The sequence below is a fragment of the Cucurbita pepo genome, chromosome 13 (assembly GCF_057944985.1).
Source record: "Cucurbita pepo subsp. pepo isolate OVF chromosome 13, ASM5794498v1, whole genome shotgun sequence".
In the NCBI taxonomy this organism is placed as follows: domain Eukaryota; kingdom Viridiplantae; phylum Streptophyta; class Magnoliopsida; order Cucurbitales; family Cucurbitaceae; genus Cucurbita; species Cucurbita pepo.
Genome location: NC_141810.1, coordinates 1,833,734 through 1,859,102, shown reverse-complemented (window position 1 = coordinate 1,859,102; position 25,369 = coordinate 1,833,734). Strand labels below are relative to the sequence as shown.

At 33.5% G+C, this 25,369-nt stretch overlaps 4 protein-coding genes and 1 non-coding gene across 10 annotated transcripts; 4 read left to right on the top strand and 1 right to left on the bottom strand.

The window, feature by feature from the left end:
* Positions 1 to 101: 101 nt before the first annotated feature.
* LOC111808706 (luminal-binding protein 5) lies at positions 102 to 3,669 on the bottom strand. Its single transcript, XM_023694854.2, has 7 exons — positions 3,503 to 3,669; positions 2,472 to 2,739; positions 2,174 to 2,388; positions 1,851 to 2,093; positions 1,278 to 1,757; positions 963 to 1,200; positions 102 to 874 (listed from the first exon to the last, which is right to left on the bottom strand). Exons 1-7 carry the CDS (start codon positions 3,558 to 3,560, stop codon positions 379 to 381), a joined length of 1,998 nt encoding a protein of 665 aa, XP_023550622.1. The 5' UTR covers positions 3,561 to 3,669; the 3' UTR covers positions 102 to 378.
* A 1,821-nt stretch (positions 3,670 to 5,490) lies between these two features.
* Positions 5,491 to 9,546, top strand: LOC111808973 (Intron maturase, type II family protein). 6 transcript variants are annotated; one of them, XM_087129521.1, is made up of 5 exons: positions 5,491 to 5,695; positions 5,963 to 6,037; positions 6,125 to 6,190; positions 6,625 to 6,743; positions 6,972 to 9,546. In XM_087129521.1, exons 4-5 carry the CDS (start codon positions 6,635 to 6,637, stop codon positions 9,506 to 9,508), a joined length of 2,646 nt encoding a protein of 881 aa, XP_086985647.1. In that variant the 5' UTR covers positions 5,491 to 5,695; positions 5,963 to 6,037; positions 6,125 to 6,190; positions 6,625 to 6,634; the 3' UTR covers positions 9,509 to 9,546. The 6 variants fall into 6 exon arrangements, with proteins under 6 accessions (XP_086985647.1, XP_086985645.1, XP_086985646.1 ...); XM_087129519.1 differs by having other exon boundaries at positions 5,860 to 6,037; XM_087129520.1 differs by having other exon boundaries at positions 5,860 to 6,037; positions 6,125 to 6,546.
* Positions 9,547 to 10,749: 1,203 nt separating this feature from the next.
* TRNAE-CUC (transfer RNA glutamic acid (anticodon CUC)) lies at positions 10,750 to 10,822 on the top strand. Its single transcript has one exon. It is a non-coding gene; the product is annotated as a tRNA-Glu (tRNA).
* A 6,519-nt stretch (positions 10,823 to 17,341) lies between these two features.
* Positions 17,342 to 20,017, top strand: LOC111785537 (bidirectional sugar transporter SWEET4). Its single transcript, XM_023665929.2, has 5 exons — positions 17,342 to 17,474; positions 17,589 to 17,625; positions 18,565 to 18,946; positions 19,045 to 19,164; positions 19,457 to 20,017. Exons 1-5 carry the CDS (start codon positions 17,432 to 17,434, stop codon positions 19,667 to 19,669), a joined length of 795 nt encoding a protein of 264 aa, XP_023521697.2. The 5' UTR covers positions 17,342 to 17,431; the 3' UTR covers positions 19,670 to 20,017.
* A 1,678-nt stretch (positions 20,018 to 21,695) lies between these two features.
* LOC111785534 (bidirectional sugar transporter SWEET4-like) lies at positions 21,696 to 24,054 on the top strand. The gene is made up of 5 exons (XM_023665926.2): positions 21,696 to 21,776; positions 21,891 to 21,927; positions 22,760 to 23,141; positions 23,248 to 23,367; positions 23,589 to 24,054. Exons 1-5 carry the CDS (start codon positions 21,734 to 21,736, stop codon positions 23,802 to 23,804), a joined length of 798 nt encoding a protein of 265 aa, XP_023521694.2. The 5' UTR covers positions 21,696 to 21,733; the 3' UTR covers positions 23,805 to 24,054.
* Positions 24,055 to 25,369: the final 1,315 nt, after the last annotated feature.

The following is a 25,369-nucleotide window of genomic DNA, read 5'->3' as shown; positions in this document are numbered from 1 at the left end:
TCAAATAATTGACAATTTAAAAAGGACTTTTAAGTCAACATTTTATTAACAACTGGAATTTCTAATGCATTTAAAGTTGTAGAAGGGTCAATCAACTGAAATGGATGAAAACTGAAGACAGGAACATGTTTGAATAAGAGTGAAAACAAAATCCAATCCAAAATGTTTGGAAGAGACCTCAGCCCCGCCATGGGAAAGCAAAAGCATCATTCGCAAAGCAAAAAACGTGCAAACGCTCTATCTAAAGAATTACAGTAAGTTCTTTTCTTTTTTCGCATGATGGCCTAATACCACCATTCTATACTCTCCTCATTTCTCGCCTTCCTGCAGCTCCTGCTTCCAAAAGACCAATCTCAATAAAAATTACTAACATTTTGTTCAGAGCTCATCATGAGACTCGTCATCTTCGGCCGATTCGCCACCAGGAGCACCGCCGGATCTCTGGTAGACTGCAGTGATGATGGGGTTGCAGACGGCCTCGACCTCCTTCAGCTTCTCTTCATAGTCTTCCTTCTCGGCACTCTGGTTGTCGTCGAGCCACTCGAGTGCATCCTTAACGGCTGTCTCGATCTTCTCCTTCTCATCGGACTCAAGCTTCTCAGCAAGCTTGTCCTTGTCATTGATCTGGTTCTTCATGTTGTAGACATATGTTTCCAAGCTGTTGCGGGCGTCAATCCTCTCCTTCACCTTCTTGTCCTCCTCTGCAAACTCCTCGGCTTCACGAACCATCCGGTCAATCTCCTCCTGACTCAATCGACCCTTGTCGTTGGTAATGGTGATCTTCTCGGATTTACCAGTTCCCTTGTCTTCAGCCTTCACGTTTAGGATACCATTGGCATCAACCTCAAAGGTGACCTCAATTTGTGGGGTACCCCTGTTCAAGTTCAAAACATAATTTAATTTAAACACATCTACTGATGATGATACAGAATGAAGGGTCAAGGGCAAAGACGTGTGTATACCTTGGTGCCGGAGGAATGCCAGTTAGATCGAATTTGCCAAGGTTCCTGCAGTCTTTAGTGAGACTCCTCTCACCTTCGAAGACCTGAATGGAGACGGTGGTTTGCTGATCTTGGTAAGTGGTGAAAACCTGAGATTTCTTTGTTGGGATGACAGTGTTCCTGGGGATCAACTTGGTCATCACTCCACCAACAGTCTCGATTCCAAGGGTAAGGGGCGCAACGTCAAGAAGAAGGATATCTGTATTGAAACCGAAAAGATTTGTGAGAAATTGTTCGAGTCGTCATTCATTATAAGCAAGAATTTGAGAATTTTACCCTTGGTTTCTTCACCACCCTCTCCACTCAAGATACTTCCTTGAACAGCAGCACCATAAGCAACGGCCTCATCAGGGTTGACACCCTTGTTGGGTTCCTTGCCGTCGAAGTAATCTTTGAGGAGCTGTTGAACTTTGGGAATCCTGGTGCTACCACCAACAAGGACAATCTCGTCGATTTGGTTCTTCTGCAAACCTGCATCTTCCATGGCTTTCTTCACTGGTCCCATGGTCTTTCTGAACAAGTCATTGTTCAACTCCTCGAACCGAGCTCTGGTCAATGGCTCGGAGAAGTCAGTACCATCAAAGAGGGATTCAATCTCAACGCGGACCTGGTGCTGGCTACTCAATGCCCTCTTGGCACGCTCAGCTTCCCTTCTAAGCTTTCCAAGAGCTCTGTTGTCCTTGCTGATGTCCTTTCCGTGCTTCTTCTTAATCAATTTGATGAAGTATTCCATGATTCTCTGGTCAAAGTCCTCACCTGGGAGAAAGTGCGTACACAATTAATTCAAGGCAAGTGATAACGTGAAACCAGAAGCAATCGATTTCCATCATATAGTAATAAATTTCTTACCTCCCAAGTGAGTGTCTCCGTTTGTGGCAAGAACCTCAAAAACACCATTGTCGATGGTCAAGATACTGACATCGAAAGTACCACCACCAAGATCAAACACAAGAATGTTCTTCTCGCCACCTTTCTTGTCCAAACCATACGCAATGGCAGCAGCAGTAGGCTCATTGATGATCCTAGCAACGTTAAGACCAGCAATAATACCGGCATCCTTGGTTGCTTGCCTTTGTGCATCATTGAAGTAAGCTACACATAAAATAACCAAACTCAGTGATCAAGAAACTATTTAAAATGAAGAATGAAAGGCATTATATTTCTTTACTCACCTGGAACAGTGACAACGGCGTCCTTGATTTTCTTGCCAAGGAATGCTTCGGCTGTTTCCTTCATCTTAGTGAGAATCATGGCACTGACCTCCTCAGGGCTGAAAACCTTGGTCTCACCATCCTTGATTTTCACTTGAATGTAAGGCTTTCCATCCTTATTCACAATCTTGTAAGGAACAAGCTTCATGTCTTTCTGAACCTCTTTATCATCAAACCTGGGGAAAAAACAAAAATTTACATAAGAAATCTTGTGTAAATTCTCAATCAGTGAAAGTTATCACGGTAGATGGATGCATACTTTCTACCAATAAGTCTCTTGACATCAAAAACTGTCCTTTCAGGGTTGACAGCTGCTTGATTCTTGGCAGCCTCACCGATCAATCTCTCAGTATCAGTGAAAGCTACCCAAGAAGGGGTGATACGGTTTCCTTGATCATTCGCTATAATTTCTACGTGTCCATTCTTGTACACTCCAACACAAGAGTAAGTCGTTCCCAAATCTATGCCAATGACAGTCCCCAATTTTGTTGCTTCCTCCTTCGCGATTGAAATTGCGAATAGGCCTCCTGCAATGTAGCTTCTGCCAGGTTAATACCAATAGACCCATGCATTCGTCCAAACAGATAAAACCAAATGCTTCTATCTTCATTCATTAAAAAAAAAAAAATCTAATCAAAAGTCCAATGAATATCACCCGTACACTACACTCTAGATTAAATAAAAAATGTTCGTAGGAATTCTAAAACATACAATTTAACGAAATCGTAACGGATGAAGCAATTAACAGGAGCTAATGCGAGACATTACTAAAAATGAATGATGCTTGCATATAATGAAACATCCGTACCAACATTAACTCGAATTGAACATAATTTTCAGATAAAGAACATCAACAATGCCTAATCAACAACCTAAATTAAAAGAGATAGAAATGTATAATTTTTAATTCATAAAGATACAAAGCAAAAACTTTCCAACACGTTTTTAACACACACAAGAATCCAAAGAATGTCACGTAGATCGCCTTGAATCTCAAAGCAATCACCAAAAAACAGTACGAAGATCCATGGAGCCACCACTGCCCTATCTAAAATGGCCAAAATCAACGAATGCGAAGAAAACACTCCTCGATCTATGGCTACTACGAAACTAACAAACAGCCATTACAGTAAAACAAGAACAATCATGCTCAAGGTTCCCAGGCTACAATCTCCTAAAACAAAGCCGCCAGAAAACCAAAAATTACATCACTCAGATCTAAACAACTTCCCTAAGCCAAATCAAACAAGAACAAGCCAGATCTAAACCATTGGAAGGGCAAAACATTACCGAAGAAAACAATTGCCAACACGATCAGAGACCCTCGAGCTCTCCAGGAGCCAGCCATGGCGATAATCTCGTCAAAAAACAACCTCCGGAAGTCGCAAGTATTAAGAAGAAGAGAAAGAAGAAGGCTTTGGGGTTAGTTGTTGAGTTCAGAATTACTGGAAAGACTGAAAGCGCAAGGTATGCTTTTATAGGGTGAGATCAATGAAATTTTGCATTCTGCGTAGATGCATGTCATTTAAGATGACGTGGACCAATAAAATTCCTTGTGACGTGGCTTCAGCCAATAATATTGCGTCTAGTGTTGGGACGATCCTCGCCGTTGATTGGTTTCTCTTACGCGTGGCGAGACGTCATTGGCTCTGATACGTACATGATGACCCGTTCTCCATCAATCTCTCTCTTTTTTATTTTTATTTTTTCCTTTTATTTTAATTTCCAATATTTGTGAAGAGGCTTCTACATACTTCCTGAAATTAAATTGTCATTATTAAAATATAAATAAAAATTTGCAACGACAAATAATACTTTTAGAGAATTATATATAATAAATAATATATATATATATATATATGATATATGTCTAATGTACTTTATGTGACGTTCAAATTTTATTTGAATTATGATATCGATATATCAGCGTCAATAGATCATGGATATCCTGATCATTGTACTTCGGATACATTTTGAACGAGTACTGGCATACTGTATATGAACTTTGGATGAGTGTTAATAAACTACGGAATATATTTTTGAAACGCTAATAATGTTGTATTATAAATCTATTTTAAATGAGTGCTAATAATTTATCGATACACTAATGTTTGAAATTAAATTTTGAACAAGCGTCGATAGTGCTGATAGATACACTCGAAATGTATTTTAATGAGTAATGATATACTATTGACATGTAACTGTTTTACCTTAAATTAATTTTATATGAGCGTTTAAATATTATTGATGCATTAATGTTATCGTTGGAGTTGCGTTTAAAACGAGTGTGATGAGAATGAACTATTCACCTAAAAGGAAAGACTATGGCTTTTAAACAATTTTGAAGCCGAGTTGGGATCGGCTTTGGGAGCGTTTGAAGATGAGTTAGACATGTTTAGTTCTCTATAAACACGTTTTTTTTCTCTTTAATATTAAAAATGCATTTTAGTTACAGTTTGAGGTAATACGTTACCATATCTACACTACTCTTATGAGAATGGTAACCAATGAGATGGATTTAATCATTATATGCCGATGACAATGTAATAAAAATTAATACTTTGAAATAGATGAAAAAATAGACAATAAACTCACTCAGAAGTGTATCGATGCAAATTGGCGTGTAAATAAAATACAAGCTACCAACTAACTTTTCGAAATAACATAAAATATAATACTAATTAAATCCGGAAATTATGATACAATATACTAAATATATTGCCAACGAACTCCTTCCTAAAAATAAGGGAAAAAAATTATGATATCACAATGGTTGGATGATGAAAGTCCCACATCTGCTAATTAGGGAATGATCGTTTATAAACAAAGAATATTCTCTCCATTGGTACGATGCAGGGAAACCAAAAGCAAATCCATGAGAGCTTATACTCAAAGTGGACAATATCATACCAGAGAGTCGTTCGTCTAACTTAGTATCAGAGCCATGCCCTAAACTTAGTCGTGCCAATAATATCATACCATTGTGTTCGTTTCCCTCCCCTATCCGTCAAAATTGACTGCTATACAAAAAAAAAAAAAAAAAAAATACTATTTCAAATATATATTTAAACTTTTAAAAGTTTAATAGTAAAATTATTCCGAAAGTTTAAAATTATTTTTTAAAATTTTTTAAGAGTACTCTTTGTTATTTTGAATTTTGTTTGAAAGTTTGTATTTTTAAAATAAAATATTAATATTTTGTATCATACTTTAAAATTTTTAAGTTAATATTGGATATTTTTATTAATTTAGTATATTTTTTATTTTTCGAAGATCATTTCTGGCTGCACCAGTTTGGTATCAGAGCTAACTGTATGAGCCAAAGTCTGCTGTCGACGAAGGGAAGCTTGAAAACTCTTGTTAACTCTGATTACATGAGGGAGTTTCGTGGGTCATTTGCCAATAGCATATAACTGTTCATAAGGAACCCTCTAGAGAAGAAATCTTCAAGATCAATCAACCATAAACTTCATTGTGACAGAGGTATGGAATAGAGAAGATGAAAAATTGCTCATATTTAATGAGAAATCGTTCCTATCTAATTGTGGGTATTTGATGAATCTTAACTTTTAAGCTCAAAATTACAATGTTCATTCGATTAATACTGAAGTCTTGCAATTTTCCCATTCTATATGCTTTGATTTCAGATTCGAGAGCCGTAATGAGTGTTCGTCGGCACTGGATTTCTTTAACTACTCCATATTTATGTTATAATGTTTGTGTTGAACTGGGATTCTGAATTTCATATAGGGGTTTCAAGTTTCGCGATTTATCTTGCGAAGATGCGCACCATGTGTTCGATAAAATGCCTCAGTTAGCAGCTTGGTATCTTTGTTCTTCATGTGCTGTTTTGACTGTTCTTCTTCCATCATTGACATGTTTATGGAGTCATTGAACCCAGTCTTACTTCAGGAATTTTAGTTTTGTTACGAGAGATTTCATCATTCATGTTGGTTGGAAAGAACTGAAGTGATTGAGGTGAACGGAAAATTTCAATTGTTTAGCTGCTCGCAGAAATTTCTCCCGATGGGAAAGTATTTGGTATGAAGCTCGACCAGGGAATATCGAGCAAGAAGTTACAACAAGCTTTAGTCACTTATATTCAAGTTATGGTGAGCTCGTCAAAGGAAATTCTAGAAGACGTTGGAGACCTTCCTTACATGTTGTGCAAAGTTGAGCTTCAAGATAGAGATAAATGCTCAACTTTGTACAACATGTAAGGAAGGTCTCAACATCTTCTAGAATTTCCTTTGACGAGTTCACCATATCTTGAATATAAGTGACTAAAGTTTGTTATAACTTCTTAGCTCTCGTCCTTGTAATTGGACCTTCAGGTATGAAAATTCCTTGGTCGTGGTTCATACCACTATTCATTTATAGTTTTGATGCTATTCTCTCAATGTTCTTTACAGGTATGCAAAAATGCAATTTGGGGGTATTCGAAGATATTGCTGGATCAACATGAGGAGCTTTTCAGTTTCACGAAGTGTAAATGCTTGCAGAGTCGATACATCCTTTGTTTCAGAGATTGGTAAGCATCCAATCTGATTATGTTATAGTTTATTTTTTCAGTGTTCATATTGGGAAATGTTTGAATTATTTCTTTATGATGTTAAGATCCGTCTGGAAACCTTCTCTGTTCTGCAATTGATCTTTACGTTCTTGTTGAATCAATCATTTCAATTGTAATTTTTCTTCTAACATGTGGAAGATTGTGATTTGTTTTTGACTGTTTGTGGACCTTTATTACTCATGGCAGGAGAATGTGTTCAGAGTTCTAAAAACTATTCAGCTCTCGCCTTTACTGATGATGAAATTGGCAAGGGAACGGAGAAAAGGAAACTGGCCATGAACCTGGCCTCGCTTGTCGAAGAATCTATTGATGTTGATATGAAAACATCTAAGACTCGAATGGAACTCGAGAGATCCCTTGGAAAGGGAATGGAGAAAAGCAAACTGGCCATGAACCTGGCCTCGCTTGTCGAAGAATCTATTGATGTTGATATGAAAACATCTAAGACTCGCATGGAACTCGAGAGATCCCTTGGAAAGGGAATGGAGAAAAGTAAACTGGCCATGAACTTGGCCTCGCTTGTCGAAGAATCTCTCAATGTTGATACGAAAACATCGAAGACTCGAATGGAACTCAAGAGATCCCTTGAAATTCAGATTAAGAAGAGGGTGAAGGCGCAATATGTGAACGGGAAGTTCTTGGACTTGATGGAGAAAGTGGTTGCCTGCCCGAAAACTCTTCAAAACGCATATGACTGTGTTAGAATTAACTCAAACGTTGACGTAACATCGAATGATCATTTAATCTCATTCGAACCTATGGCTGAAGAGCTTCGTAATGGTAATTTTGATATCAATGCCAATACTTTCTCCATATCAAGTTCAAGAAAAGAAGTACTCATTTTACCAAAGCTAAAGTTGAAGGTTCTTCAGGAGGCCATTAGGATTGTTTTGGAGTGTGTTTTTAGGCCACATTTTTCCAAGATATCTCATGGCTGTCGAAGTGGAAGAGGACACTCAACAGCATTGAAGTACATCAAAAAAGAGATAAAAAATCCTGATTGGTGGTTCACAGTCAACTTAAGCAAAAAGATGGATGAACTTATGATGGCTAAACTCATTACTGTAATGGAGGACAAGATAGAAGATCCCAATTTATTTGCTGTCATTAGAACTATATTTGATGCTGGAGCACTGAATTTGGAGTTTGGGGATTTCCCGAAAGGTCACGGTCTTCCACAAGAGGGCGTTCTGTCTCCTATATTAATGAACATCTATCTAAACCTCTTTGACCAAGAATTCTTTAGATTATCTATGAAATATGAAGCTATCAATGAATATAGTAATGCAGGTCAAGCTGGATCACAGTCAAAGCTGCGTAGCTGGTTTCGAAGACAATTGAAAGGAAATGATTCCGAATATCCAGGCGACGAGAAAGGTGACATAAGAGTATACTGTTGTCGCTGTATGGACGAAATCTTTTTGGCTATATCAGGTTCTAAAGATGTTGCTCTGAGGTTTAGATCTGAGATTTTAGATTTCTTACAGAATTCTTTGCATTTGAATGTTCATCATCAAGAGGAAATGGTATCGTGTCGGGCTACTCACGGAATTCGTTTTCTTGGTTGTTTGGTTAGAAGAAGTGAGCAGGAAAGTCCTGCTGTAAAAGCTGTTCATAAGATGAAAGAAAAGGTTGAGCTATTTGCTTTACAAAAGCAGGAGGCTTGGAATGCTTGGACAGTGTGGTTGGGGAAGAAATGGCTCGCTCATGGCTTGAAGAAGGTGAAAGAGTCAGAGATTAAGCATTTAGCTGAACAGAGCCCTTCTTTGAATCAAATTTCGAGTTTTCGTAAAGCCGGGATGGAAACCGATCATTGGTACAAGGCTTTACTAAAAATTTGGATGCAAAATATAAACGCAAGAGCTGCAGAGAGTGAAGAAACAATCTTATCTAAGCATGTAGTGGAACCTTCTCTTCCTCAGGAACTTAGAGACTCCTTTTATGAATTCCAACGGTGTGTGGAAGAATATGTTTCTTCTGAGACAGCTTCTACTATTGCTCTTTTACCAAATTATGATCCTTCTGCCAAAGTGACTTTCGTAACTGAGATTATAGCTCCAGTCAATTCCATTGGAAAACGACTACGGCGATATCGGCTACTCACGAATAAAGGGTATCCATGCCCCTCTCCTTTCCTCATCGTACAAGATGACACTCAAATTATTGACTGGTTTTTCGGAGTATCTCGTCGTTGGTTTAGATGGTACACCAATTGTTCTAACTTCAGTGAGTTGGTCTTAATTTGTGATCAAGTTAGGCAATCTTGTATCCGAACGCTAGCAGCAAAGCATCGAATACACGAAAGTATCATAGAAAAGAAGTTTGAGTCAGAGCTGAGTAAGATTTACTCCACCCCTGATATAGAACAAGAAGAACAGAAGGAATCATCAGATACCAATGGTTTAGACAATGATGAGGCATTGATGTATGGAATTTCATACAGTGGTTTGTGTTTGCTATCTCTTGCTAGAATGGTTAGCCAATCTCGTCCTTGTAATTGTTTTGTCATGGGGTGTTTGAGTCCTGCACCAAGTGTTTATACTCTTCATGTCATGGAGAGACAAAAGTTTCCGGGATGGAAGACTGGATTCTCGAGCTCCATCCACCCGAGCTTGAACAGACGACGATTTGGGTTATGCGAGAAACATTTGAAGGACTTGTATCTGGGTCACATTTCATTGCAATCTGTTGACTTCGGTGCATGGAATGTTAAGAACTACTAATCCCCACAATGGTATGATATTGTTCACTTTGAGCATAAGCTCCGCGGCTTAGCTTTTAGTTCCCTCAAAATGTCTCATACCAATAGCTAACGTGGGACTACTCCTCTCAATAATCATCAACAATCCTCCCCTCGAACAAATTACACCACAGGGTCAACTCTTGAGTCACCTTCGAGACTCACAACTTCTTAAGAAAGCGAGTGGTTTTTGTTCTGTGCCTGATCTCATTTAGCTTGTGCATGGGATAGATTTGCTGAGAGAAACGCCATGGGTGGAGCTTCATGGTGCCAGGTTTGAACAACATTCAATTGAATACGTGCTGTTTATATTGATATCATGTTGGAAACCTTCTCAATTGCTCGGATGAAGAATATTAATTATGTTTGAGCTAAGCTCTACTCTATTGGTCGAAATGATTATTCGAAGACGAAGAGATGGCTAAACCATATGGTTCGATGTGAGAAGATTGGTATAAGGTAGATGTATCTTGTGTTGTCATACTAGTCGAACATATCTCAAATAGATACATCTAAAGTCAATTTTGATAGTATGAAAATTACGTTCAGAGAAAGATAATATGTTATATAACTTGTTATTAAAGGCAGGTTTAGATACAAAATTAAAAATTTATATAACTTTTTTTAACTCAATAATTGGAAGAGTAGGAAATCCAACCATTAACCTATGAAACTAATTGGTGTCTTATTCAATTTTCGTCTCCGTGATTTTTTTTTTCTTTTCTTTTCTTTCCAGAGGTAAGGGTGAAGATGATCCGTGTAAAGCTTGTGGGAATCGGGTTTTTATGATCTTTTTATATATTTTTTAAAAGGATATTTATTTAAAAATATTTAATGGATAATTTTCAATTTCAGTATAATTTGTATTAAAAATGTAAAATATTCTACTAAATCCAATAATAGTTTATAAACTTATAATATAATATTCTATATAGCTAAAAATTTCTCTTGCTCTCTCAATATGTAAAAAGAGCGGGGTCGAGATATAGATGGAGAATATAATCCCAGTTCCAGTATTAATTTAGCTAATGAAAAAAACATATCTTCTAAATCTTTGTCTTCTTGTTTGGGGTAGTGTTTGCAAGGTAAATTAACATTTTTTTTTCATTCACCGAATTATATTCGAATTAATATTTCCGATACTTATAAGACACAACTACAAACGTCTACCAATAATAATGAGGAACAGATTTTATAAATCTACGCATAAGTAGAAATCAAAATTCCGTTGTAGTCTAGTTGGTTAGGATACTCGGCTCTCACCTGAGAGACCCGGGTTCAAGTCCCGGCAACGGAAATTCTTTTTTATATTATTATGCTTTTCAAATGATTATGTTGGGCCACATAAAGCCCAAATTTAAAGCCCATTGGACCTATGATGACATTCTTAATTTTTATTTTTTACTCGATTATGTTGGGCCACGTAAAGCCCATATTTAAAGCCCATTGGACCTATGATGACATTCTTAATTTTTATTTTTTAATCGATTATGTTGGGCCACGTAAAGCCCATATTTAAAGCCCATTGGACCTATGATAACATTCTTAATTTTTATTTTTTAATCGATTATATTGGGCCACGTAAAGCCCAAATTTAAAGCCCATTGGACCTATGATAACATTCTTAATTTTTATTGACATTAGATTATGTTGGGCCACATAAAGCCCAAATTTAAAGCCCATTGGACCTATGACCTATGATGACATTCTTAATTTTTATTTTTTATATCAGGAATTTTAGAAGATTTGAATGAAACGTTAATTTACCTTTAAAATTAAAAAACAATTTTTCATTTTTTTTAGTTCAACATAAAGATTAAAAATTTTAATTTCTTGATCGAAAAAATACAACTTTCCTAAATTAATTATGTCATGCACGTAGAACACAGTAATCGAACAGGTGAAAACAAATAATTACGGAGTAACAAAAAGCGGGCACTCCATCATTATTCTATACGACCAAAAACCCTTTAATTTCTCGAGTGATTGACAATTTGGTTTAGGGTCACATCCATTCATCTTTTTCCCCTCTGTTCTTCACCATATTTGGAAAGCTAGCATTTGATTCTTCCTTCTCTCAAAATGCCTTTTTCGTCCTTCCAAAAATGATCTTGTTTGCTCGATTTTTTTTCTTTCAATTTTCGTATGAAATTCAAACTTACCCTAAATGTGCATCCAGTTTGTTTGATCTTCTTATAAAAATTATGCGTTTTTGATATGTTGGTAGTTGGTAACGCTTATGAGGAAGTATTAATAACGAACTAATTGAAAGAACGGTTTTTTATAAATTAAAAAAAAAAAAAAAATTGAACTCAACCATAGGTAGGATGAACAATTCAGTTATGGAACCGATAAGATAAAAAGCTTTAGTTTAATAAGAATATATTACATGAATCTGCTAATATTAATTGAAATTTTAGTTTAACTGATCGTATGTAACTTTGGTCCTCATTAGCGTTAATGAATCTGCCAATATTAATTGAGTTAATTCAACTCATTAAAACACATATCTTCAATCAAAACATTAAAAGTTTGAATATTCCAAACCCATATCGTTGACCTAAAAAACTAAACTTTTCCACTGTTTGTGAGAGTAAATGTTTAAAAAAAAACGACTAATCTTGAGAGTTTAGAGGTAGAAATGTTATCGAGACATGGTGAATAGAAGACGTGGGTGGCTTTTTACGTTTATGTCCTCATCCTCCAACCCTTCTTTCTCACGAAATTCTCCAACTACCGAGATCTAATTTTCATGGGTAGAAGTAACATCGCTGCTAAAAATAAAGTTGTCTTCGACCGAATTTTAGTTTCTTTTTAATGGGTTTGTAATTTTTTCGTATGATCCTTGACCGAACATCGAGTTTGACCTAAAATTGACTAGAAAAACCCAATCTTTTACCATAACCATCCCATTGAAATTTGAAGTTTTGGTGATGATTTAACATTGACTACTATATTCTCTCCAATAACTTAACTTTTTTGGTCATCAATCAAATTTAAATTATTTTATATTTTATGAGTGATTACATTCTCACTTTTACTTGATTATATCCTAATTTCCAAGTAAAGTATGCAACAACAAACTTAATTATTATAGATTAAGAAATTTGGATAATGGACGAACAATTCCAAAACCAAATCAAAAATGGAATTGAAAGTACGATAATATTGCACTTTCGTCATTAAAATAGAAAAAATTGTACTTTGATTATTCGATTTTAAAATTCGTGTCTATTTAGTCCCTAAACTTTAAAAAATGAATAATAGATGTTCAAATGTTTGGATGACTCGAACAACCTAAATAAAGTTCATGATCAAACACAATTCTTTATTTTTCGAATTGGGTCGGGTTGGATTATCAGGTTGTTGTTACACTAATGACTAAAATTTCATAAATCTCAAATATCAAACATTCACAAGTCACAACTCATTACTAACATTGACTATAAACGTCAAATATTCATAAGAATCTTAAAAGTAGGGTAGGTTGAGCTATAACTCTATTTTCGAATACCTGACCAAAAAAATATTAACAAGCAAATTGACTCGAACCTTTTGTTATCCAACCCAAATTGAAGAGAAAAAAAAAATCCAACCCAACCCAACTTTTAAGGTTTGGGTTGCGTAGTTCGAGTTGGTCGAATTCTCGAGTCATATGAACACTCTTAGTCAATGACACTCCTTTAAATAATGAAAAAAAGGCTCGATGACGACTAATAAGACGTGTTTTTTAAAATTAAAAATATATTTAAATTCATTAAATTTGAAGTTTGTCTTCATAAAAATTGAAATTGGATTAAGACAATTTTCTTAATTTGGGAAAATATTGTCAAACCCTTTGGTTGAACAATTGTGAACTTTCATGCATGTGAGTTGTAAGTCAACGATAAGACTGCCCATCTTAACTTCAAGATTCCCTCCACCGACACAACAGTCAACGCTTTCTTTTTCCTTTTTATTTTATTTTATTTTATAAAAAAACAATATATATTTATCTTTCAAATAAAAACAAATATTGTTTTAATTAAATTTATAATAACAATTATCATTATCTTAGTTGGATAATATTTGACTTTCTTTTTAAAATTTTAATTTATAATTTTTTTTTTTACCATTATCCACGTTCTATCAATATTTTAAAAAATTAAGCAAAAACAAAAAGTAATTTTAGCCTTTTTTTTCTTCTTTCCTAATTTGTAATTTAATTTTTTAATCCAAATCTTAAAAAAAAAATTACATAAAATGAAAATGTAAAAAATAATAATAATAATATTATTATTATTATCATTATTATGCCATCAGCAAACTGCTGGTTAGTGGATAAACTGGATCATATTGAAATAATTATTAAATTTAATTCTCGATTATTTGAACTGTGACTTTTTTTAAATATAAATGATTGTTATTAAATAATGAATCCAGCTCAATTCAATCCTAAACTTTTTCTTGTTGAATTAATTCATTTAATTTTTTTAATAAAATACAACCTAAAATATAAAGTTATTTATTTTTAGACATTAATTAAGATTTAAAACTCAATTTGAATATAAGTTTAAAAATTACCTTTAAAAAGTTAAAATTTATTTTAAAAAATGGTTGAAAAATAAATAATTATAAAAATAAAGTCAACTCTATAAAGAAGTCAAATTATAAAATTTTTATTTATTTAAATTCAATCGAAGCTGTCTTATTTTAATGAGTGAAATAATGCTGACTTCATAAATCTTTAATAATTCAACCTTTCATTAAAGTGGTTTATGCATATAAATGTCATTATTATTGCTAAATATTACAATAGAGTTATTAAAGTATGTGTCATTTCTCAATTTATTTTTTTTATATTTTAGAAATTAATTTTTTTTATTTATACAAAATAAATATTGTTTTTTTATAATGTACGTCGCCACGTGTCTACATAAAATTAAATTATTTCCACAAATGGAAATAATAATAAAAAAAATTATTTTTAATAATTTATTTAATGGGTTAATACTATATTTACTAAAAGTAATTAAATTACACGTAAAAGGAAATTGGTTCAATGCATTAAAAAAAAAAAAACATCAAAACGTGTCAATTAATGAACAAATTTAGTCGTAATATTTTTAATTAATATCGCGACTTATCATATGTTACATTTTTATCTATGACTTTAGGTCATTTATGTCAATTTTTATTTTTAAATTTTGAATTTAATTTATATTCAGTCTCTAAATTTTAGAATTTTACATTTTTACCCTCGAATATTTAATATCGATAATTATTTTTTGTACGTAATTTTTGAAATTAATGACGATGAAAATAGTCACAATTAAATTAGTTTACGAAAAATGCAAAATATTTTGAAATACGAGGATCGTATAGAAATTAAATTTAAAACTCGGTAATATTTTGAAATTTAAAAATTAAATAGAAATAAAATTAAGGTAAGAATATAATATTTTTGAAATTGAGTAATCTTTCAACTAAAAATGTATTTTTTCCATAATAAATAATAATATAATACTAAATATTAGAACGCACCGTTTAATGGCTTTCAGGAATTATAAAGCGCCAACTCCATGACCACTTCACTCGCTATTTATGATCTACCGTCTAAATTTTTTAATTATTTTTTATTTAATAATTAAAAAAAATTATGAGATTTGCACATTTTTATTATTTTATTATTTTACTAGTTGTTCGAGTGATTTTTATCGAGAGTTCTTACCGGAGTTTTAGCTCGAATACCAATATCAGCTCTCTTGTAAACCCTACTTGAAAATCGAGATGAAGCTAGCGGAGGCTAGTGCTGCATGTGATCCATTAATGACCGAGCAAGATTTTGTAGCTCCTATAGTTCGGCAAGAACGAGTAGTTTCAGCAACGATAGACCCGTCATTGAGAGAGTGATACCATCCTACAAAGCCAAGAGAAAAACATTAGGTATTAGCACAAAGGGAAGCAAAGACATAGGTAGCAGATCGACCAACATCTCTTCAAGTGATTAATTAGCTACTCCATCAATAGAAACAACTGAAGCGAGCATGACTAGTAGATGATCCACAGTCGATCGTGATAGGCTTGCATGTTGTCATAAACCCTAAACCCTAAACTCACTCAGTGCTGAGAGTGAGTGTCGCGCAATCGCTAAATCCGTGCCACAAAAAGGCGATTGTGACACAAATCATACGCTACGTAGCACCGAAAAAGCATAAAATCCTTGATTGAAAGGGAGTTTTGTTTACCTACTGTTCGGAGAAAACAAGAGACCTCATTATCCAAGAAATGCTCTGTCCTCTAGCGGAATCAGACTTTTCGCAAGATAACATCCCGTACTAAGAGTAAGTGCCTTACTCTACCCAAACGAAAAGCCAAGAGAGAAAGTGAGTACCGACATGGCTAGATGATTCTTCAAAGCGGTTACGCGACAGCTCGAAGTTGAGAAAATTTCAACTCTAAATCACCATTAGTCAACTAGCAGGTGCTACTGGTGGTGGATCATCTACTAGCCGTGCTCGCTTTATTTACGCTCGTATGAGAATTGACTTTCGAGCTAACTCAACATCCACTAAATAATTCCCTAATCAATGAATTTGAATGTCAATTAAATATATCTCTATGATCCGAAGAACCGACACATTAACCTTTACATTATCTATGAAATGATTAGCTACGTCCCATGAACCTATAAAGTCTAAATTTTGCCCCCCAAAACAATAAAAAATAATAATAATAATAAATAATTACTAGATAATAATAAAAAAAATAAAAAATAATAATTATTAGATAATAAAACGGCTTTGACCACAAATAAACAAGTTTCCATGTTCGAACCTGGTTTTGGATAAGCTGGACTTAAATTGACTGGGAATCTTCTGCATGCAGAAACGCCATTTGTTTCTCTTTTTCAACTCTCTCTCTCCTCTCCTCTCTCTCTCTCTACAATATTTTAAAATAATTTAAATTTAGTTATATTGGATTTCTTACTTAATACGATAATACATCCTTAAATTTTCAATTTTATGTGTTTGACCGATATTATTATTATTATTTTTTAATTTAGAGTTCTATTAAACGTACTTATATCGGTTAATTTTTTAATGAGAAATTTGATATCGACCTGAATAATAAACGTTTAAGAATAGAGATGTCTACGAGACGGAGCGAGAACTTCTCGAGAAACCGTTTCTTATCTCCTTCCTCGTTTTCTGATTTAATGTTTATCCTCATGAAAATTTTATTTATTTTTGCACGGATTATAGTGAAAATTTTCTGATTTGGTTTCTCTGAAAATCCTGAATTTGAGACTTTTTAGTAACTAAATACTCCATATAGAATTTTTCTCCATTTTTACTATATTTAATATATGTATATTAAAAAACATCAAATACCCTAATAAATTCAATAATAAAAAAGACGGGAATTTGAGCGAGATCGGAGTTGGGAGTAGGTTAGAGATAGAGAATGAGTCTCGTTCCTGACTCGGTTTAGCTAACGAGAAGGGATTTCTCATTGATGAACGTATAGTTAGACGAGATGGGAATTTGAGCGAGGTTGGAATTGGGAGTAGGACGGGAAGAGAGAATAATTCTGGTTCGGAACCCGGATTATAATTTGGATAAGGGAGATGAAAATAGGGTAGAAACTGAAAAGAGTGAAGCTTATCTTAGTCTTTTCTTATTCATTGGGTCCCTTATGGTCTATTTCCATTTGTTGGGTAGAAAATGGAGTGAGCAGTACATGAGTTGCACGTGACCAACCCTTCTTCATACAACTCACTTTGAGTCCCTTCTTCTATATATAGAGACTCCATTGTTTGCAGTCTCTCACACGCTCTCACTTGCAAACATTATCCAAAGCCCTCTTCTTGTCTCTTTGGCTTTCTGTTCTTTGTTTCTTTTGTTGTTTCTTTTGTTCTTTCGCCATGGTTTCTCCTGATGCTGTTCGTACGGCGCTTGGAGTCTGTGGTGGGTCTTCTTTTTCTTGTTTTCTTCGTGAACCCTTGTGGTTTCTTACTCATTTGTGTGTTCTTTCTGTTCTTCCTTCTAATTTCTTTTCATTTTGTTTGTGTTTTCTTGCAGGAAATGTCATCTCTTTCTTCTTGTTTCTCTCTCCTGTGTAAGTATTTGCTTCATTACTAGCTACCTACCTATCCCGAATTCTCGTTTTTGAGTTCGGTTTAGATCGAATTTTTGGTTTTGGGTTTGACCCAGATACAAATCTTCGTTTTTTGGTTCAACCTAGATACAAGTTCTTGTTTTTGGGTTCGACCCAGATACTAATTCTCGTTTTTGAGTTCGACCTAGAAACAAATTCTCGTTTTTGGGTTTGACCCAGATCAAATTTTCGTTTTTGAGTTCGACCGAGATACAAATCTTTGTTTTTGAGTTCGACCCAGATACAAATCTTCTTTTTTTTAGTTCAACCCATATCAAATCTTTGTTTTTGAGTTTGACCCAGATACAAATCTTCGTTTTTTGGCTCAACCCAAATACAACTTCTTGTTTTGGGTTCGACCCAGATCAAATTTTCGTTTTTGAGTCCGACCGAGAAACAAAGTCTCGTTTTTGGGTTTGACCCAGATACAAATTCTCGTTTTCGGATTTAACCCAGATACAAACTTTTGTTTTTGAGTTCGACCCAGAAATAGATTTTTGTTATCGTTTGTGGGTTTGATCTAGAAATTTTTGGCCAAAATTTTGTGTGTTTTGAATATAGGGTTTCTTTCTTCTTCCTTTTGTATTTTGGAAATCTTTTTTAATACAATTATTAAAAAATAATGGTATTTTGTTGAGGGAAAAGGTTGTTCAAGTTTGTCCTTCCTATGCATGCTACTTTCCCTAGAAAAAACATGAGGAAATTGAGGAAAAAGTGAGCGAGAATTACATGTTTGAAAGGATAAAAGAGAGCTCGATCCTGAATTACTTTTTTCATTATTAATTATTTTTAAAATAAATTTTTTATTTAATATGAATGTCAAAGATCGGTGTTGAAATGAGTTATTTCTCACTAATGTCGTGTTTATATGATTTTTTAACGATTCAATTGTATTTACAGGCCGACGTTTATCCAAATATGGAAGAAGAAATCAGTGGGACAGTTCTCGCCAGTGCCATATCTAGCAACGTTGATGAATTGTCTAGTATGGACATTGTACGGGTTACCAATGGTGCACCCAAATAGTATGCTCGTCATCACGATCAACGGCATCGGTATCGTGATCGAGCTCGTGTACATAATCATCTTCTTGATTTACACTAATGAAAAAAAGAAGCGGCTACAAGTGCTAGGAGTGGTGCTGGCTGAGATCATCTTTGTGGCTCTCTTGACCGTCCTGGTTCTCACCACCGCTCATACCTACACTCTTCGCTCCACCATTGTTGGCTCCGTTTGTCTCGTCTTTAACATCATGATGTATGCATCACCATTGACTGTCATGGTTAGTATAATTTCCCTCTTCTTTTCTCCTTTAATATATATATATATATAAGCTTAATTTTTAAAACTTTAAAATACGTGTTGTCTCGTGTGATGCAGAAACTGGTGATTAAGACAAAAAGCGTGGAATATATGCCGTTTACTCTATCCTTAGCTTCATTTGCCAATGGCGTTATTTGGACATCTTATGCTAGCATCCATTTCGACCCCTTCATTGTGGTAATAATTAAATAACACGCTTAAATAATAAAAATATTCATAAATTTTACCTTTTATTTTTATTTTAAAAATATTTAAAAAATACCCAAAAATTTCATTAAATACCCTTCTATTTAAAAAAAAAAATTTAATGTTTATAATTTTTTAAAATATTTTTCAATGTTTTAAAATTTTAATTATATTTTTAAAAATAAATATTAACCATTTTATTCTTTTAAAACTTTTAAAAAGTATTTAATAATAATTTTTAAAAAAGAAAAGAAACTGACTTGTATTAATGGCGTTGTCTCAGGTTCCCAACGGCCTCGGAACATTATCGGCCGTTTTGCAGCTCGTCCTCTACGCCGCCTTTTACAAGTCCACTCAGCGCCAAATTGCCGATAGAAAAGCCCAAATTGGCCTCTCCGAGATCGTCGTCAACGGCGGCTCCCTGTCAAACAAGGCCACCAGCGGCGGAGATCCAACTACCCCTGCTTCTCAGACGACGCCGCCTCACAAAAAGTGATCGGACGGCGGCGGCCGGTGACCGGAAAATCCGTTAAACCCAATTCATAATTAAAAAGAAACGTTTTGGTTATGATTTTGGGCATTCTGAGTTTCATGAATAAACCGAATTGTTATTATTATTACTTAAATTTTAAGTAATAATAATAATGATGGTTTTGGTTGGTTTTTTTTTTTTCTTTTTTTCTTTTTTTTTTATTAGGGAAGGGCATTAAAGTCATTATGTCCTTTTCTTTTTGGTCTTTTTTTTTCCTTGAGAAAACACAAGGAAAAAAAAAAGGCGCTTTGAATTTGCGTTTTGATGACGTGTCAATATATTTGGAATTTTTAAGGGTTCAAATTTGGTAAATTTATGACTTTTAGAATATTTAAAATTAAAAAGTAAACATTAATGTTATGCCAAAAAGTAAAAAAATATTTTAATTCTTATCTTTAATTAACCTCATTTAATTAATTTTGGTATCTAGACTTTCGAATATATTTTAGGGCTAATTGCTCGAGAGATCTCATTGTCCGAGAAATGCTATTTCCTCTTGTAGGATCAGACTTTTCACAAGATAGTGTCCTGTAATAAGAGAAAGTGTCTTAGTCTACCCGAAGAAAAGTCAAGAGAGAAAGTGGGTATCGACATGGTTAGATGACTCGAGCTGGCAGGATTCGTTTACTATTAGCAATTAACATAAAAGCAGTTATGTGACAGCTTGAAGTTGAGAAAACTTCGATTCTGAATCACCGTTGCATCCAACCTCAATTTTTTTTTTGCACAACCCAAAGGAGTTAGTCAGCTAGTAGGTGCTACTCGAAATCTGCTCCAAGCAAAAAAACGCCATTTATTTATTTATTTATTTTTAACTCTCGACAAAATTTTAAAATAATTTAAAATTTGTTATATTTCCATTTTTTCATATTTATGTGTATTTTTAAATTTAGAGTTCTATTAGTGTTAAAGATAGTTGACCGTTCAAGCCAAATATCTACATATTTGCCTTACATTACGGGTTACCATATTTGTCATTTTATTAAAAGTAAATATATTGTATTCATTTATTATTCTTTCATTTTATTGCTATTTCTATATTATTTGTAATTTACTATATTTGTTCTGTATTCTGTAAATGATTATAAGCGAACTCTCACCACCGTTTAGGTGTGGTGGATTCAGCAAACATTTACAATGAGATATACTAAATTTATATATAGTTTAATATATAAGGTAATTTTTTAATATTAAAGTAATACATATATCGTTCACGTACTATTTAAGTAATATATTGTTATAGCACTAAAAAAACGTTCGTAGACTTAGCATTTTGCGAAGTGTAATTTGTTGTCAATTTGATTAAAAAAGAGTTAAAAAATAAAGATGTCTACGGAAAATTTTCATTTATTTTTGTCGAGATTATACTGAATTATTTTAATATATTTAATATATTTCTTTTATTATTATTATTTTGAAATATTATTAGATTTATTAGAATGTTTATATATATAAAGTTAGACGAAACGATAATTTAAGCAAAGTCGGAATTGGGAGTAGGACAGAGACAAAGAATAATTCTCATTCGTAACTCCGTTCAGCTAACGAGAAGAAATCTCTCACTCTTGATCTTCTATATATATATATATATATCCTTTATCCATAGAATAAAGTTTCTGTTTTTGTTACGGCTGATACATACAGTAGTATAGACTATACATATGTGGAAAGTTTATAAGACGGAGACAGAGAACGGTTCTCATTTCAAACTCGGTTTAGCTAACGAGAAGAAATCACTCGATTTGTTCCATGTTTAAACCGAGATTAACATGGGTAATTAGGATTAGGGAGATGAAAGAGTGGCGATTATCTCTCCCTCTCCTTATTTCTTGGGTCCCTTTGACCTTTGTCCATTTGTTGGGTAGAAATTCCATTGGCTAGAACATGACTTGCTCGTGACCAACTGTTCTTCCTACAATTCAAATCAGTCCCTTCTTGTATATATAGAACCTCCCTTGTTTTCTCTTAGCAAACATTATCCAAACCCTTTCTTTTCTCTTTAGCTTTCTGTTTTTTCTCTTAACAAACATGGTTTCTCCTGATGCTGTTCGCACCGTGCTTGGAATCTGTGGTGGGTTTGCTTTTTCTTCTTTTCTTCATAAACCCTTGTGGTTTCTTACTCATTTCTGTGTTCTTTCTGTTCTTCATTCTAATTTCTTTTCATTTTGTTTGTGTTTTCTTGCAGGAAATGTTATCTCTTTCTTCTTGTTTCTCTCTCCTTTGTAAGTATTTGCTTCGTTACTATCGTATTAGCTTGCTACCTGTCTTGAATTCTCGTTTTCGGGTTCGACCTAGATACAAATTATTGTTTTTGGATTCGACCTAGGTCGAATTCTTGTTTTCGAGTTCAACCCAGATATAAATTTTCGCTTTTGAGTTTGATCTAGATACAAATTCTCGATTTTGAGTTCAACCCAGATGCAAATTCTAGATTTTGAGTTCGACCCAGATACAAATTTTGGTTTTTTAGTTCGACCCAGATGCAAATTCTCTATTTTGAATTCAACCCAGAAATAAACTCTCATTTTCGGGTTGAACCCAGATATAAATTTTCATTTTTGAGTTTGACCAAGATACAAATTCTTGTTTTTGGGTTTGACCCAGATGCAAATTCTAGTTTTTGAGTTTGATCCAAATACAAATTCTCGATTTTGAGTTTGACCCAGAAATAAATTCTCGTTTTCCAGTTTGATCTAGAAATTTGATAAGTAGGGACAAGATTTTGTGTTTTGAATATAGGGGTTCTTTCTTCTTCATTTTGTATTTTGGAGATTTTTTTTTTTTTTTTAAATGCAATTCTTAAAAAATAATTGTGTTTGGTTGAGGAGAAAAAGTTAGTGAGAAATACACTTTGGAAAGATAAAGAGAGCTCGATAATATTTTAACGTAGTATTATAACACATGAAGCTCAAACGAGCATTAGGTTAAAAAAACAAAAAAGGGGATGTGATTCCATAATTGTGAGCTTAAAGAGTCACTATCTTGAGAGAGAATGTCGAGAATTCCGAGCTATTTCTCTCATTATTTACATGTTTATTTGAATTATATTTACAGGCCAACGTTTATCAAAATATGTAAGAAGAAATCGGTGGAACAGTACTCGCCAATGCCATATCTAGCAACGTTGATGAATTGTCTAGTGTGGACATTGTACGGGATGCCAATGGTGCACCCAAATAGTCTGCTTGTCATCACGATCAACGGCATTGGTATCGTCATCGAGCTCGTGTACATAGTCCTCTTCTTGGTTTACTGTAATGGAAGAAAGGAGCGGGTAAAAGTGGTCCTGGTGGTTCTAGCTGAGGTCGTCTTTGTGGCTTTCTTGACCCTCCTGGTTCTCACCCTGGCTCATACCTACACTCTTCGCTCTACCATTGTTGGTTCAGTTTGTTTGGTCTTCAACATCATGATGTATGCTTCACCATTGACGGTCATGGTTAGTATAATTTCTTCTATTTTTTCTTAAAAAAATAAAAATATATTTATAATCTTAATTTTAAAAAATTAAATGTTTAAAATAAGTGTTGTTCCCTGTGATGCAGAAACTGGTGATTAAGACAAAAAGCGTGGAATATATGCCTTTTACTCTATCCTTTGTTTCACTTGCCAATGGCATTATTTGGACCGCTTACGCTTGCATCAATTTCGACCCCTTCATCGTGGTAATAATTCAATAACACGCTTAAATAATAAAAATATTCATAAATTTTGTTCTTATAATTATTATTTTTATTTTATTTTAAAAATATCCATAAATTTTAAATTTTTTATTAATACTCTTTCATTATCTTTATAAATTTTTAAATAGTTATTACTATTAATATATAGACGAAAATGTTTATCTACACTTCATAAATTACTAACCGTATCGGCGTTTTCTTAGATTCCCAACAGCCTCGGAACACTATCGTCTCTTGTTCAGCTCATCCTTTACGCCACCTTTTACAAATCTACTCAGATCCAAATTGCTGACAGAAAAGCCCAAATTCACCTCTCCGAGGTCGTCATCAAGGGCGACTCCCTGTCGAACAAGACCACCGACGGCGGAGATGCAACTTCTCCTGTTTCAGGGACGATGACACCACCTCACAAAAAGTGATCGGAAGGTGGCGGCCGGCGACCGGAAACCCAATTCATAATTAAAAAATAAATAAACTTTTACTTATGATTTTTTGGAATTATATGAGTTTCATTAATATACGGAATTGTTATTATTATTACTTAAATATTAAGTAATAATAATAATAATGATGGTTTTGTTTAGCTTTTTTTTACTAGGGGCATTCAAGTCATTATGTATTTTTTCTTTTTTGGTCTTTTTTTTCCTTGAGAAAAAAAAAGGAAAAAAAAAAAGGCGCTTGGAATTTACGTTTTTGGATGACTTGTCAATAAATTTGGAAATTTTAAGGTTTCAAATTTGGTAAATTTATGACTTTTAGTAAGTTTTTATGTAATTTTGCTCTTTGGAATATTTAAAATATAATTTTTAAAAAAATTAAAAATTAAAAGTAAACATTAATGTTATGCCAAAAAATGAAGAAATATTTACCAACATTTTTATTATGATATTATTATATATCTATATATATCCAAAATAAATATCATATATTTAAAGTGGAAGTTAAGTCACTGTTTTTGAATATGGAATTAATAAATAAATGGTAAGAAATTAATCATAATTAAAATCTAAATTTATTAAATCATTTTTGTTGATGGAGAAATGACAGACAAGAAAAAGAATTATATTTTCTTTAAAACATTGAAAAATATTTAATAGTTTTTTAAAATTTTAATTTAATTTACTTTCTTTCTAACAAATTTATTTTTTTAAATTAAATTTATATCTAATTGTTTAAATTTTAATTTTATATTTATTAAATATAAGAATTAAAAAAATAATTAATTCGAAGAATTAAGTTTATAAGTTTAAAAATTAAAAAAATAAGATTTAAAAATAGTGTGCCAATAATGACGACTAGAGAGATAGGTGTAAAATTAACCATAAGAAAAAATATATCGTTAGCAGCGGTTTTAGTTAAATGAGTTGAATTGAAAAATCGTAAAGATCTAGGGCCTCGAGTGCTCAGAACCCTAAAGCGTTGGGCCGACTCGTACGACGTGAGTCAGCAAGGCCAACTTATGTATGAAAACAACGTGAGTCGACCAGTATTGTTGCATATTAGTGATATGAGAGATCGGGTAAGGTTTATTCAAGTGACGTAGAAAAATTTGATCCAAACGTGTTAGATGGATGAGTTAAAGACCGAAGATCCCGTTATGTTTCCTAAAGAGTAAGAAGGGAAGTGACTATATTGGAAGACCATCACACTTGAGTGCTTCTCGGGAAGTGACCATATTTCTTTATTTTCGTTACAAAATTAGGATTCTTTGTAAGTAACGGTAAGTAATAACGACGACCCTTTTTCAAAATCACTCTAGACGATCAACCTAACCTAGTCCAACCTACTTCAACAACTCGAAGGTTTGGCTCGATTTGAAGAAATAAGAAAGTCGAGAAGTGGATACAAGAGATAACTGGAGAGAAACGTGCCTATAAAAAAACTCCCGAACATTTTGTATTCTAGAAATCAAAATTTTGAAAGAAAAATATGATTTTAGAGATGTAGAAATATATTTTATCTTATTTGACCGTAAATAAATTAG

Coding starts and splice junctions, on each gene's coding strand:
- LOC111808706 (XM_023694854.2), bottom strand. CDS start 3,560: ATGGCTGGCTCCTGGAGAGCTCGAGGGTCTCTGATCGTGTTGGCAATT. Junction 2,740..3,502: donor GTTGGCAATTGTTTTCTTCG/GTAATGTTTTGC, acceptor GCTACATTGCAG/GAGGCCTATTCGCAATTTCA. Junction 2,094..2,173: donor CGCCGTTGTCACTGTTCCAG/GTGAGTAAAGAA, acceptor TTTTATGTGTAG/CTTACTTCAATGATGCACAA.
- LOC111808973 (XM_087129521.1), top strand. CDS start 6,635: ATGCAATTTGGGGGTATTCGAAGATATTGCTGGATCAACATGAGGAGC. Junction 6,744..6,971: donor ATCCTTTGTTTCAGAGATTG/GTAAGCATCCAA, acceptor TACTCATGGCAG/GAGAATGTGTTCAGAGTTCT.
- LOC111785537 (XM_023665929.2), top strand. CDS start 17,432: ATGGTTTCTCCTGATGCTGTTCGTACGGCGCTTGGAGTCTGTG. Junction 17,626..18,564: donor TTCTTGTTTCTCTCTCCTGT/GTAAGTATTTGC, acceptor TTGTATTTACAG/GCCGACGTTTATCCAAATAT. Junction 18,947..19,044: donor CATCACCATTGACTGTCATG/GTTAGTATAATT, acceptor CGTGTGATGCAG/AAACTGGTGATTAAGACAAA.
- LOC111785534 (XM_023665926.2), top strand. CDS start 21,734: ATGGTTTCTCCTGATGCTGTTCGCACCGTGCTTGGAATCTGTG. Junction 21,928..22,759: donor TTCTTGTTTCTCTCTCCTTT/GTAAGTATTTGC, acceptor TTATATTTACAG/GCCAACGTTTATCAAAATAT. Junction 23,142..23,247: donor CTTCACCATTGACGGTCATG/GTTAGTATAATT, acceptor CCTGTGATGCAG/AAACTGGTGATTAAGACAAA.